Source organism: Molothrus ater, chromosome Z (genome assembly GCF_012460135.2).
Source record: "Molothrus ater isolate BHLD 08-10-18 breed brown headed cowbird chromosome Z, BPBGC_Mater_1.1, whole genome shotgun sequence".
NCBI lineage: Eukaryota > Metazoa > Chordata > Aves > Passeriformes > Icteridae > Molothrus > Molothrus ater.
In genome coordinates, this window is record NC_050511.2 from 57,996,569 (window position 1) to 58,009,127 (window position 12,559).

General features: G+C 35.1%; 1 protein-coding gene across 2 annotated transcripts in view; it reads left to right on the forward strand.

The window, feature by feature from the left end:
- The window catches only part of LOC118699215 (chromodomain-helicase-DNA-binding protein 1), a 55,308-nt gene extending 43,044 nt beyond the window's left edge, over positions 1-12,264 (forward strand). Inside the window, exons 29-37 of one of the 2 annotated variants that reach the window (XM_036403053.2) lie at positions 402-524; positions 867-1,004; positions 3,225-3,488; positions 3,886-4,026; positions 6,806-6,984; positions 8,827-8,923; positions 9,146-9,203; positions 10,149-10,359; positions 10,565-12,264. In XM_036403053.2, the coding sequence (XP_036258946.1) occupies positions 402-524; positions 867-1,004; positions 3,225-3,488; positions 3,886-4,026; positions 6,806-6,984; positions 8,827-8,923; positions 9,146-9,203; positions 10,149-10,359; positions 10,565-10,928 (1,575 nt within the window). In that variant the 3' untranslated portion in view covers positions 10,929-12,264. The remainder of the gene's footprint in view (positions 1-401; positions 525-866; positions 1,005-3,224; positions 3,489-3,885; positions 4,027-6,805; positions 6,985-8,826; positions 8,924-9,145; positions 9,204-10,148; positions 10,360-10,564) is intronic. The other variant, XM_036403054.2, reaches the window with a different exon arrangement.
- The last annotated feature ends 295 nt before the right edge of the window (positions 12,265-12,559 follow it).

A 12,559-nucleotide genomic window follows, 5' to 3' on the forward strand; every position in this document is an offset into this window, starting at 1 on the left:
CCTACACCTGCTTTTCATTCGTTTGTCTGGCTTTTGAAACCATGTATTTGTGTTCTTGGCAGCTGCATTTAGAAGATGAATGAGTCAGAGGCAGGAGTTCTGTGACTGACTGGTACAGGTGCCTGTAATTTCTTAGATGAAACATCAGAGTGGAGACAGAAATATGAGGCTGGTTTCTTGAGCTGGTTTTAAACTCTGAGGCAATTTCCAAGCCTGCATTGGTCGCTTGCATTGGTTTCATTGGAGAGAAATGAAAACATTCTGATATATTTACTGGGTATAGTTGGAATGGATTGTTTACCATGTCCTTTTGCAAGCTTTTTCTATTCTGTGTGCTCCAGGCTACCATCTGAAGTTGATAATCTGTACTCACAGCTGTGATGCTACCATTTTCTCCTCAGATTTTGCCTGATGATCCAGATAAGAAACCCCAGGCAAAGCAGTTACAGACCCGTGCAGACTACCTCATTAAATTACTGAATAAAGACCTTGCGAGGAAGGAAGCACAAAGGCTTGCTGGAGCAGTAAGTAAAATGTGGCATTCATTAATAAGGTAAAACAATATGCTTATTGGCATGTCACCTGATCGTTTTCATTTTTCAGTTCTGCACTTTTTATTTGTGTAGCATGACAAACTCAGGATATTAATTGCAAGTTTCATAATGTATTAGTCTCTTATTATTTGTGTGTATTCTCTATTGTTGCACTAAGCTCTGTCTGCAGTCCTGAGTAAAGTGGTGGTCGTTAGTGGCAATGAATAAGATAAAAGGAACCCTCTCTTTGATGTAAAATCAAATCTTACTTTGCAAATATAGTGCAAGGATGCCTGTCAGTTGACATGATTAAAGAGATCAATTTACCTTCAGGGCAATTCAAAGAGGAGGAAAACAAGAACTAAGAAGAATAAAGTGCTAAAGGCTGCAAAATTAAAAGAAGAAATAAAAAGTGATTCTTCACCACAACCATCAGAAAAATCTGATGAAGATGATGATGAGAATAACAAGGTGAGTATCTTTCACACAGTAAAGATACTTACCATACATTCAGTTCTTCCTGTTAGTATCAATTTGTATTTCATCTTCTGCTTGGTTTAATAAAATTATAACACCTGAATGTCATTCTTTTCCCGTGGCCACTACAACTGACGTTGCATCAGTACGAACACATGGAAGACTGTATCTATTTCAGTTTAATGATAAATAAATAAATAAGGAATTATGAGTTTTCCAAATAGTTATTAAAATATTATAGTCTAAATACCAGTGACATTGCTCAGTTTCAACTTTTTTTTTTTAACCATTAGCCCTGTATTTGCAAGAATTGCAAATCACAGTTGTAAAACTACTGGATTTTGCTCATGTGTTACTACTACTGGTAATGATTCTTAAGGTAAAAACTTTTTTATTGAAGCTGAGAAAAATGTCACCAAGCTCCATTGGAATGTGCAGCATCAAAGATTGTATTTGAAGGCTTGCATATGAAAGCTCATTTATACATCATGGCTCTCATTTTTCAGAAAAACTAACCTTGTTGGGTTTTTTTACGTATGATTATTAATCTTGGTATTATGCTTTTGTTGTGTCTTTTTATTTTTGTTGTTTATCACATAACAAAATCACTGGACATAAAAGTTTGGATAAAATTTAGGGTCATGTCACAGCTAATTTGAAAGCAGCTGAATTAAGTCACTGCAATTCTATAATCAATAAAATACTTTGCTTAAAGCAAACAGTTACAAGCCATTGTAATTGTCAGCTTGTTCTAAAAGAAAAACTACGTATGGAAATACATAGTTAAAATTAGCATTAGAAAAGCCATTATAAATCTATGAAAAAATAGTAATTTTTAATCACTCTTTCAGTGTTGTATGTCTTTAAATTGTACTATAAAGAATAAAATGTGAAGCAAGCAATAAAAAAAAAAAATCAATGTAGACTGCCCTGTGTTTATAGCTAGAATAATCTGCCTGGAATGTAAGACTTAAGACCTGCAAATGTTGCCACAGTTCCCAGTACATTAATGGGGACAACTGGACCCTAAAACTAAGCAAATTAATTGTTTAACTACTTTAAAAATGAGTGTTAGTCTTCATCTCCACTCAAAAGAAAAGACACTGCCATCAGCTGATGGATTTAACTGTGTTTTGGGAAACTGCCTAGAATGCTGTCCTCTTTGTTAATAACAGGTACTCATCACTTCAGTACTTTTGGGCACTGAATAACAATTCCATTTCTGAATACTGGACTGTATACTACAACCTTCCTAAACTACTGGCTTTAGTTACCTAGATTCCATACTGTGTGCAGTATCTAAAACTTTCCTCTTTTACTGCTAGAATTAACAAGAAAGTTTTTAAATAATTGGATTTTTGCTAGAAAGTTCTCATGATACCTAAACACTAAAACCTAGCCCTGACTGAGCTCATAACTTCATACTTGTTCTAAGTAACTTGTTCAGTTCAAGTACTAGACAGTCTTTCATCTGTTTTCACGCAACAGATAAGCAGTTTCTGTATGTGCCTTTCTGGTATGTTCAAATAAATTCAAACATGATAATGATTCTTCCATCTGTGTTGTAATAATACTTTATTTATAGTATTTTTCTGTGTCTGAAAGGATATTAGTTTTTATCCTAGACCTTCTCAGTGAATATTACAAAGAGCAGTGAGTAATACTTTGTTCACCTCCAAACAGTTAAATGGGCACATAACAGAGAGTCTGTAATTAAAGATTTTTTTAAAGCCTAGTAAAAGTAACAGTTCTGGAAAAGAGAAAGTTGGGATTCTGTTACCTTCTCCTGTGATTGTATAATATGGGATTGGGACAGAGCTAATTAGATCAGAGGTCTTCTAACCTCTCGCATCACTTGACTATCTTGACTGACCAGGTCCGTTTTGCAAAACCATACTTCCTTTTAGATTTCAGTTCTTCAGTCTAACAGCCTTTAAAGGGATCAAATTCAAACTTTATTCCAAGTTGACTGGATGCAATTTCTCATGCCCACTGCCTCTACCAATCAGTACTTGCTTTGTCACATCAAGGAAGTGAGTGCATAGCTCTCATATTTCTTGACCAACTGCATTCCAGTTTTATTTAGAGGTGATTTGATAAATCTATGACCAGAAATAAAAAATTCACAGATAAAAAGTGTTTTAATCTTATAGCTGCTAAACTTGTATAGATAGGAACCCAGTTTGATGTTACGTATATGCTTGCATATTGCAGGATGAGATTGTTTCAGTGAAACATCTGCATAAAAAATTTAAAGCAGAAAAAGAAAATGAAGAAAAGCCTGAGCCAGATACTGGTATAAAGAAGGAGGCTGAAGAAAAAAGAGAGACAAAAGAAAAGGAAAATAAGAGGGATTTGAAAAGGGAGAAAAAAGAAAAAGAGGATAAGAAAGAATTAAAAGAAAAGGATATTAAAGAAAAGAGAGAAAACAAAGTAAAAGAATCCACACAGAAAGAAAAAGAAGTAAAGGAAGAGAAGGTAACTAGGTTTACTTATCTTACATAGTGCTAGAGAAGGCCACCAGCTGTATGTAAATGATTTTGAGATGAAAAAGTGTTGTGGATCTGATTAGTTGTCATTTCAATAAAGTATTTTATGTTATTTGAAGCTTTAACCTGAAATCATTAGGACAGGCATTTGAAATGGGGAACTTCAGTGATACAGCTCTTAATTGGACTGAATGTGTGCAAAAAATTCTATTTTTCCATTTTCCTTTTCCATTTCACAGAGCAAGTAAAATGTACTGTCATTGAATGTCAGCATATATTTTATTCTTATACATTGAAGAGAATGCAGTGGTTATGGATATTGTCATCTGTTATAATTGCAGAACCAAAATAAAATGTAGTTAAATATTTTTGTATCTTGTTCTTAGGTTAATGAAATCAAATCCGAAAATAAGGAAAAAACTAAAAAAATTCCATTGCTGGATACTCCAGTTCATATTACTGCATCTAGTGAACCAGTTCCTATATCAGAAGAATCTGAAGAGCTAGATCAGAAAACTTTTAGTGTGGTAAGTCACCTTTTAATAAATTAGTATGTATACTTAATAGTCTAAATGAGGACAATTACTGATATTCTTGATATTGTTACTTGGCACAGTAACACAGGTGATCTTTTGCTATGTCTCGGATCAATGAATGTTATTTATTGACAGTGTCCTAAAGTGATTTTTGACTCTGTTCTAGCAGTTTTATTTTGGCTTTTTGTTGTATATATGCAAGATAATAGAAAAACTTTCCCAACAGTTTGTAGGATTAATAGGTTGAGAATATAAACTAAAGCTTTATCCATGAGAATCACTTGTATATCCTGCTTCTTAAGAGCAGATGTGTATGAATGTTATTGGAATTGATGGAGTCTTTGGCTTCACCAAATAATATATGCTTTTCTTCTTTGTAAGATAGCAAGAAAAACTAGGATTCAGCACTTCTTCTGAAGTATTGCAAACTTTAGTTAGTAAACACAGGAAGAAACAATGCTAAAGCACTTAGAAATATCTTGCTGAGGTAATGTCTCTGACACCAAAAGAATTCTGTTTAATCACTACTGCTTACGAAAATATAATTTAGCATTTGAGAAAAATGTATATGCACAATTTATATGAAGTTTTATAGGTTGGCTGAGGCCCGTGGAAAATTATCAGTGAATTACTTTCACAGCTGTGGTTGTTTTGTAATTCAGATTTCAACAGCTGTGTTTTTGCCAGCTAGGTCTGTTTGGTGTATTGTGGATCCTGGCCGTGAGAATGCCAGTAGGATTCTTATCAATATGGCAGTTACTGTCCATGGGTTTATTCTTAACTGACCTGTGATTTTCAGCATGGGCCTTGAGTGATTCAAGTGGATATGTCAGTGTGGCTAATGACAGAAAATAATTTGATTTCCGTATGCAGTTATATATTTCTGATCACTTCTCTATTTAAGAATTGCACTCTATAAGCTGTCTTTTAAAAAGCTGCTTTAATCTGTGGCAAGTGCAATATGTAAACCAGATGCTTGATTCCTTAGTGGCATGGGATGGCAATGGAACAGCTTCCCCAGTTTTTCTGAGTTGTCCCTAGATGCTTACCTGGTAATGGTGATACTCCATTCCATTCCATTCCAGGTATTTGTTTGGTTTTTCTAGGTTTGGTAGCATATAGTGGGGAAGAATGGGGGAAGAAGGTGACATTATGTTAGTCCCTGACCTGCTATGTTTATCATTATGCCATGGTCAGGTGCAGTCTAAACATACTAGTTAAGTGCACTTTCAAATGGAAATGTTGTTCAGGCTTAACTGACATAACCTTGAGGACAAGGAGGATATTCTTCTGGTCATGGGTGCCATGCTATTGGAGTTTGATGTATGATTAAGCGAGTGTCTGCAATTTAAACCATGCCAACTGGATTTGTCTGGATTTATTATTAAAACACTGGATTCAAAATGTGAAAATTCAAGAATGTGTGACCTTTTTCTGTGGCTAGTCTAAGCATTTCCTGCGGCCACATCTTAAGTGCTGTGTTCAGTTCTGGGCCCCTCAGTTCAAAAAAGGACATTTTGGTGCAGAAGTCAGTCCAGAGAAGGGAATGGAGCTGGGGAAAGGTCTGGACCACAAGTCTTATGAGGAGTAGCTGAGAGAACTGGAGTTTTTGAGCCCAAAGGAGAATCAGGGGAGACTTTACCACACCCTACAGCTGCCTGATAACAGGTTGTAGCCAGGTGAGGATCAGGTCTTTTCCCGGGGAACTGGTGACAAGACAAGGAGAAACGGCCACAGGCTATTTCAGGGAAGGCTTTTGTTGGATGTAAGGAAAGATTTCTTCAGTGAAAGAGTGGTTGAGCAGTGAACAGTCTGCTCAAGGAGGAAATAGAATCAATTTGCCTGGTAATGTTCAAAAGAACATGATGTGGAACTTGATATAGTTCAGTTGGGATGGTGGTGTTCAGTCAAAGGTTGGATTTAATGATCTTGGAGGTTGTTTCCAATCTTCATGGTGCTGTAACCAAACTAGCTTTCTTCTAGGTAGCTTAACTTCTGCTAATATCTGCAAAGGAGTGAGGTTTGAAAAATGCTCAGAGAAGCAATTTTGATCCTTTGTTGAATGCCAAGTGTAATGGTGGCAGAAAGTATTTGTTTGAAATGTACTGAACACTCTAATACTTACTTTTGACATTGAGTTTGTATAGCTTTGTAGGTGGTAAGTCTTGCCCTACATGATTATGCTAAGAGTTGTAATTGCAAAATACAGTTGTAGTAAGGCCTTTTCCTCAAAAATCCTATATATTAAATTAGTGCTTTCTCATATCCTAGTGGTGTCCTACCCTTAAGGGGAGGACATCACCCTAGATTTGTGGAAGCTTGCAAGAGAAAGGAACTTCAAAAGTGAGCAGGTCTGCAAAAGCTTAGAAGGTTTTATTAGTAGATTACACACTTTGAATGAAAGGCATTATGTTAGTCCCTGACCTGCTATGTAAGCCCACAGCAGTGGGTTTTGAACAGAAAAAAATGTGGCTTCACAGCTATCCGGCTGCTGATGTTTGAGATATACACATTAGCACCTTCTACATCTTGATATATGTATTTTATACAATCTGATGCTTTCATAGAGAAGTGAATTTCCAGTTGGATTGATAATCTTCCAAAGGGAACATGTAAAACATTTTTAGACCTCTGAGGCAGTCTTGTGTTTCATTTGACTTCTAACAATCCTGTCTTCACCTCTGGTTATATATCACAGTAAAAGGTGAGTCATGCTTGAGAATGAATTTTTTTCTTTTGAATTGATACATTCCTTTTTTCCATTTTACAGTGCAAAGAAAGAATGAGACCTGTCAAGGCAGCATTGAAACAGCTTGATCGACCAGAAAAGGGCCTTTCTGAAAGAGAACAGCTGGAACATACTAGACAGTGTCTTATCAAAATTGGGGATCATATTACTGAGTGTCTAAAGGAGTACACAAATCCTGAACAAATTAAACAGTGGAGAAAGTAAGTTATTTTCTTGGATTTTACTTGAAAAAGGGAAATCTACAATTGGTTCCTTTGAGAAGAGTAGGTTTTAGTTATTTCTCCTGTTTATTTTTCCCCTTTTCTTGTATCTTTCTGCTGTTTTAAATAGGAGTCTATTAAAAGGTGATTATACATTGTTCTGACTTGTAATGGACTGACTTTAAGCATTGATGCAGAGCCCTGTATTTTGTCCAGAGTGTGGAGACATCTCTCTCCTTAACAGATGTGGAAAGACTGACAGCAAATGCTGGAGGCTGGTCACTGCCACTGTATTCAGTGAAAACCATTCTTACCTTTAACGATCTGGTTTTTCAACTTCAGGTCATTTTGGTTTTTTAGTAATTCATGTTGAAAATACACAGTTCTAAAATTGTGTTGAATGTATGATTCCAAGTTGTAGAATTCTTTCTTTTTTTTAATGTACTCTAAAATGAAATTGTGTATTATGTATTAACTATTACTTGATAACAAGTATTTATCATAATGTACTCAGATGCACTTGAAAAGCGAGGGAAGAGTTTGCATCTATATCAGATGACAGTATAAAAAGAACTAAGAAAAAAATACTGGTCTTGTATGTCATTTTTACGTTCTTAATGCAATTTTACTTACTTTTGTCAGAATGTTCCGTTAATGTCTCTATGCTTGAAAATACATCCTGTGATGTATCTTGCATTTTTTTGAAGAATTCTGTTAGTGTAATTTGCTTCTGCTGATTTTACTTCCTTTATTTGAAAATACTAAGGTGATCTGAGATATAAAAACAAGATCCGTGTCTTAGGTTTTGATAATTTTTTTATTATTTTAAGTGGAAACTTGTAATAGAGCTGTTATTGAGAATAATGCTGTGATGTTATGTGTAGATAAATAAAATTATTTTAGCTACATTTGATAAGAAGTATTGTAGTTTATATTAAGTTAGAATGGTCTCATTAGACACAGCATTGATTGGCTGCATACTTGGTCAAACTTGTGGACAGAAATTATCATGTTTAAATAATCACAGTGAAGGAGAATCCTGCTGTTTTGTGAAGCCCCACACTTCAAATATTTTGATCACTGTTATTCTGTAGACTTTTCTAAGCATGCCACCTGCAAATTTCACTTAAAAAATCAGTATCTGTTAAAAAAACTTTACCTGTGATCATGGAAGAAAAAGTTTTCTTCAAACTTTTGGCATCTTGACAGCAAAAAACCTAATTTGCTCTTCTTTGGTTCCTTCAAGCACAGATTTGGCACAGATTTATTACCCTATGGCTTCTGTCCTCTTTCACATCTCTTACTTGGTTTCCAAAAGCCTTGACTAGACTTCCAAAAGTCTGTGGAAAATTTCTCTTGCTGATGGTTTAGTACAGTAAGGTTTGTTGTATCAAGTTGTGTTATCCTGTAAGAAATTTCACGTTTGAAAGAATTTTTACTTCCTTTAGGTACTTAAATTTTTTATTTACAGGCTGGTAAATACTCAGAATTCAAACAAATTTTTAGAAGATATATATCTATAAACTCATAGCTATGGTTTAAATAAGCATTTTACAAAAATTTAACAATTCTTATTAGTACTATTGTCCTTGCACTTCACACTCTGAAGTACTTACAATAAATATTAAAAAGTGAAAAAATTTTAAAGGGATCAATCTTTCAAATATTTAATTTACAACTGCATAACATTTCTTGTGCAATTTGGCAATATTGTGTAGCTTATATACCATTTCCAGTCTACTGAAGTACTGTTTAAATAATTTCAGTCAAATCCATGTTCTGCTACATAATAAAGGGCAAAGAAATTTAAAGACTTACAGCTTCTCTTTTCTTCTTCCTCAGAAATTTGTGGATTTTTGTCTCTAAGTTTACAGAATTTGATGCCAGAAAGCTACATAAACTGTATAAACATGCAATCAAAAAACGTCAAGAGTCTCAGGTAATATTTTTAAATTGTTTTGAAATACACAAATACATATTTTAGTTAGTATAACTTTTATTAGATTTAGAGGATTATGAAGAACATGGAAATACACTTCAAGTTGGTATTTGTGTTTGCAGTATAATAGTCTCTTTTGATAGGGTATTTTTCTAATGTATTAAAATGAACTTTGGGATTTATTAATAAGTACATTTTTACCAGTGTACTTGTCTTTTTTAGCAACACAACGATCAGAATATTAGCGGTCATGTGAATACACATGTAATTAGAAATCCAGGTAAGAAACTTTCAAGTATATTCTTGTGTTAAATACCTTAAGTAGTCATGTTTACTTCATTTCACGTCTTCTGGTTCTGTTTTCCACATGGTTAAGTACCACAGTAATAGACTGATTGGAAAATCTTCACTAATTTGGTCTTGAAATCCAGCAGAGTGCAGAGTGAAGCTGGTACTTACCAGGTTATTTGAGCATCCTTAAAAAAAAAACAGTTTTGTGTTAAATTTTGGAGAGGGCAAGAGGTCTACTTAAAACCTATAAATTTATCAGAAATTCTGAGACTGTAGCTGTCACAGTATCACTATGATGAAAGAAAGCAGTTCATTAGTCAGTCACAGTCTGACAGGGGCTGTCACAGTTGTTAGTTACAGGGGCTGTCTTTTATTGTTGTCAGTAACACTGATTTTTTTCCCCACATGTTCCCACACCTGCCTTTTTGTATGTCGTGCTTTATTTAATCTTGTGTTACTGAACTTCCAAGTGTATTGTTATGGACTTGAAATCAACGATCACAAATTTTAGGAATACTACTGAAATTTTTTTGCTAACAAGGTGTTTCTTTAAACTATTACTCATACTAAGTCTATCCCTTCTTAGAGAGGAAGTTGCTGCCATTCTATCTAAAATTGCTCTACTAAAGGTACCCTCTACTCACTGCCCATTTGGACACTCAGCTTCATAGACTGAATGGAGAAGTTGAGAAGTTCTATGCATCTACATTTCCAAGTCCTATGCATCTACATTCTAGCTTGATTTCCTCTTAAATCTGAGATTTTCTTCTGTTCACTGGCATTAGTGCATTTCATTTTCAGCTATTTAGGTCTTGTTTCTTTTAAATTATGTCCGTTTCATACTGGTTTACAGCTGATAGATAGAAGTGCTGTTTGAATTAGGTGAAGTAAAAATGTTATGGTATTTCCTTGTAACCTCTGCTTTATTAAACAGATGTGGAAAGACTGAAGGAGAATACAAACCATGATGACAGTAGCCGGGACAGCTATTCCTCTGATAGACATCTGTCACAACACCACGATCATCATAAGGACAGGCATCAGGGAGATGCTTACAAGAAAAATGACTCCAGGAAAAGGCCTTATTCAGCCTTCAGCAATGGAAAAGATCACAGAGACTGGGAACACTACAAACAAGACAGCAGGTGAGTTTCTTTAGCAATTTTGAAATCTGGTCAGAATTCCCTTTGTGTTTTTGTAGTTATGCTTGTAGGAAGCACCAAACAATCTTTTCTGAGTAACACAAAATTGCAACAATGATCTTTCTCTAATGCAGTTCTGTCAATTTTACATAATTGTGGCTCTTGATGTGTTACCAGTAACTAATACAAATAAGTTCTTGGTTTTTAGGTACTACAGTGATAGTAAACATAGGAAGTTAGATGACTACAGGAGCAGGGACCACCGGTCAAGCCTGGAAGGGAGTCTAAAAGACAGCCGGGTTCATTTGGATCACCGTTCCCATTCAGACCACAGGATACATTCAGATCACCGTTCCTCTTCCGAGTACAGCCATCATAAATCTCCCAGAGATTATAGGTACCACTCAGACTGGCAAATGGACCACAGAGCTTCAGGTAGTGCCCCAAGGTCACCCCTGGATCAGAGATCTCCTTATGATTCAAGATCTCCCCTCGGTCACAGATCTCCATTTGAACATTCATCAGATCACAAAAATACACCTGAACATACATGGAGTAGCCGGAAAACATAACAAAGACTGATATTTTCTGGACCTTCTTTTAGCCATATACAGTAAATTAACACAGTAATTGCCTTACATGACTTGAAAGATACAGACGGGATATTCTATCAGTAGCAGTATTGTTACTTCTTTCCAGGATGCAAGGTCTATTATCCCAACAGAAGAAAAATATTTTTGTATTTAAAGTTTATGCTGCACTGTGCTGCAAATGCTGTGGCACTTTTTTTTAAGAAATGGAAGATGTTTACTTTTACAGGGACCTCAACACTGCCCATTTCAGACTGGATCTTAGTATGACACTCTTCATGTCAAAGTGGTTTGAGGCTGATAATGTTTTAAGTTATGTTTGTAAATGAACTTTTAAACACTGATCTGTGCTCATATTTCAGGAGGGAATGGGGAGAATATTTTTTTTTCTTAGTAAAGAATTCTCAAGGACTTTGTTCACTTTCCAAAGCTACTTGTTTACATTGTACACTGCGACCACCTTGCCGCTTTTCATCACAAGCTTGAATATTTAAATTCTGTACCTATAACTGTAAAATAGTCAGGATTTGTCCTGTTTGTGATCAGTTACAATGCCTTTTTACAAAACAAACAAACAAAAAAAATAAAAGCAAAACACAAACTAAAGGCTGTAAATTGTTGTAAATTTATTAAATGAGCTTTTTCCCCCGTCAGGCTTTTTTTGACTCTTCCTTTCCTCACCAACTCAGGACTTCTTGTCACAGTTATGAAACAAAATCAGTGTACGTACATCTTTCAAGAAAAGATTTTGATGGAGTCACTGTTCAGAATGTAAAAATGGGGAAAGGAAACTATTGTATTTAGTGCTCCCTTTTTTTGATACTTTAGATACATGTTTTGTTTTGTGGTTTTGGGGGTTTTTTTGGTTTGTTTTGTTTGTTTTTGTTGGTTTTGGTTTTTTGTTGGGATGGGTTTGTTTTGGTAGGAGGTTTTTTTTGTTGTTTGTTTGGGGTCTTTTGGGTTTTTTTTTTTTTTGGGGGGGGGTCTTTTTTTCTGTATGAAGCTGTCAGTGTTGTGATTGTTTGTAATGAAATGGTAAAAAAAATCTAGCTAAACTGTGCTCTGGAAAGCTTTTCAGGTGCATTGGTTTCAAAGGAGGTGTGTCAAATACCTGAACAGTTCAGTATCCAAATCAATCAAAATTAATTGTAAATTCATATGTTCCCTCTTCAACATGGGCAATAATGTCAAATGTGCTATGCAGGTAGTTAATATTTTAAAAGATTTGAATTATGACTTTATTGACAGAATTGTTACAATGCACACTGATTGTACATAGATAACTTCTATCTGACAAATTAAATTTAAACTAAAAGGACATGTGGGTCTTGTAGTTTTCTGCTGTGTTTTTCTATACTGTGTTACTTTTCCCCATGTTTACCATAAAAACATTAAAAGTACTGAATTTTATTCCTGGTGATAAATAGAGAAGGTACCTAGCCTGGCATCAGATGGCAGGAGCTGCATCTGCTGCTGCAGTTTTTCTCTGCTCCTGCAATATGGAGTATTTTTTCCAATTAAGCAGGTTTATATGGAAGCATTTCCATAGAACCACGATCTGCCACAGAGTATGTCTAAGGACCTTATTGTAGGCACAGTTGCTGCACATTAAG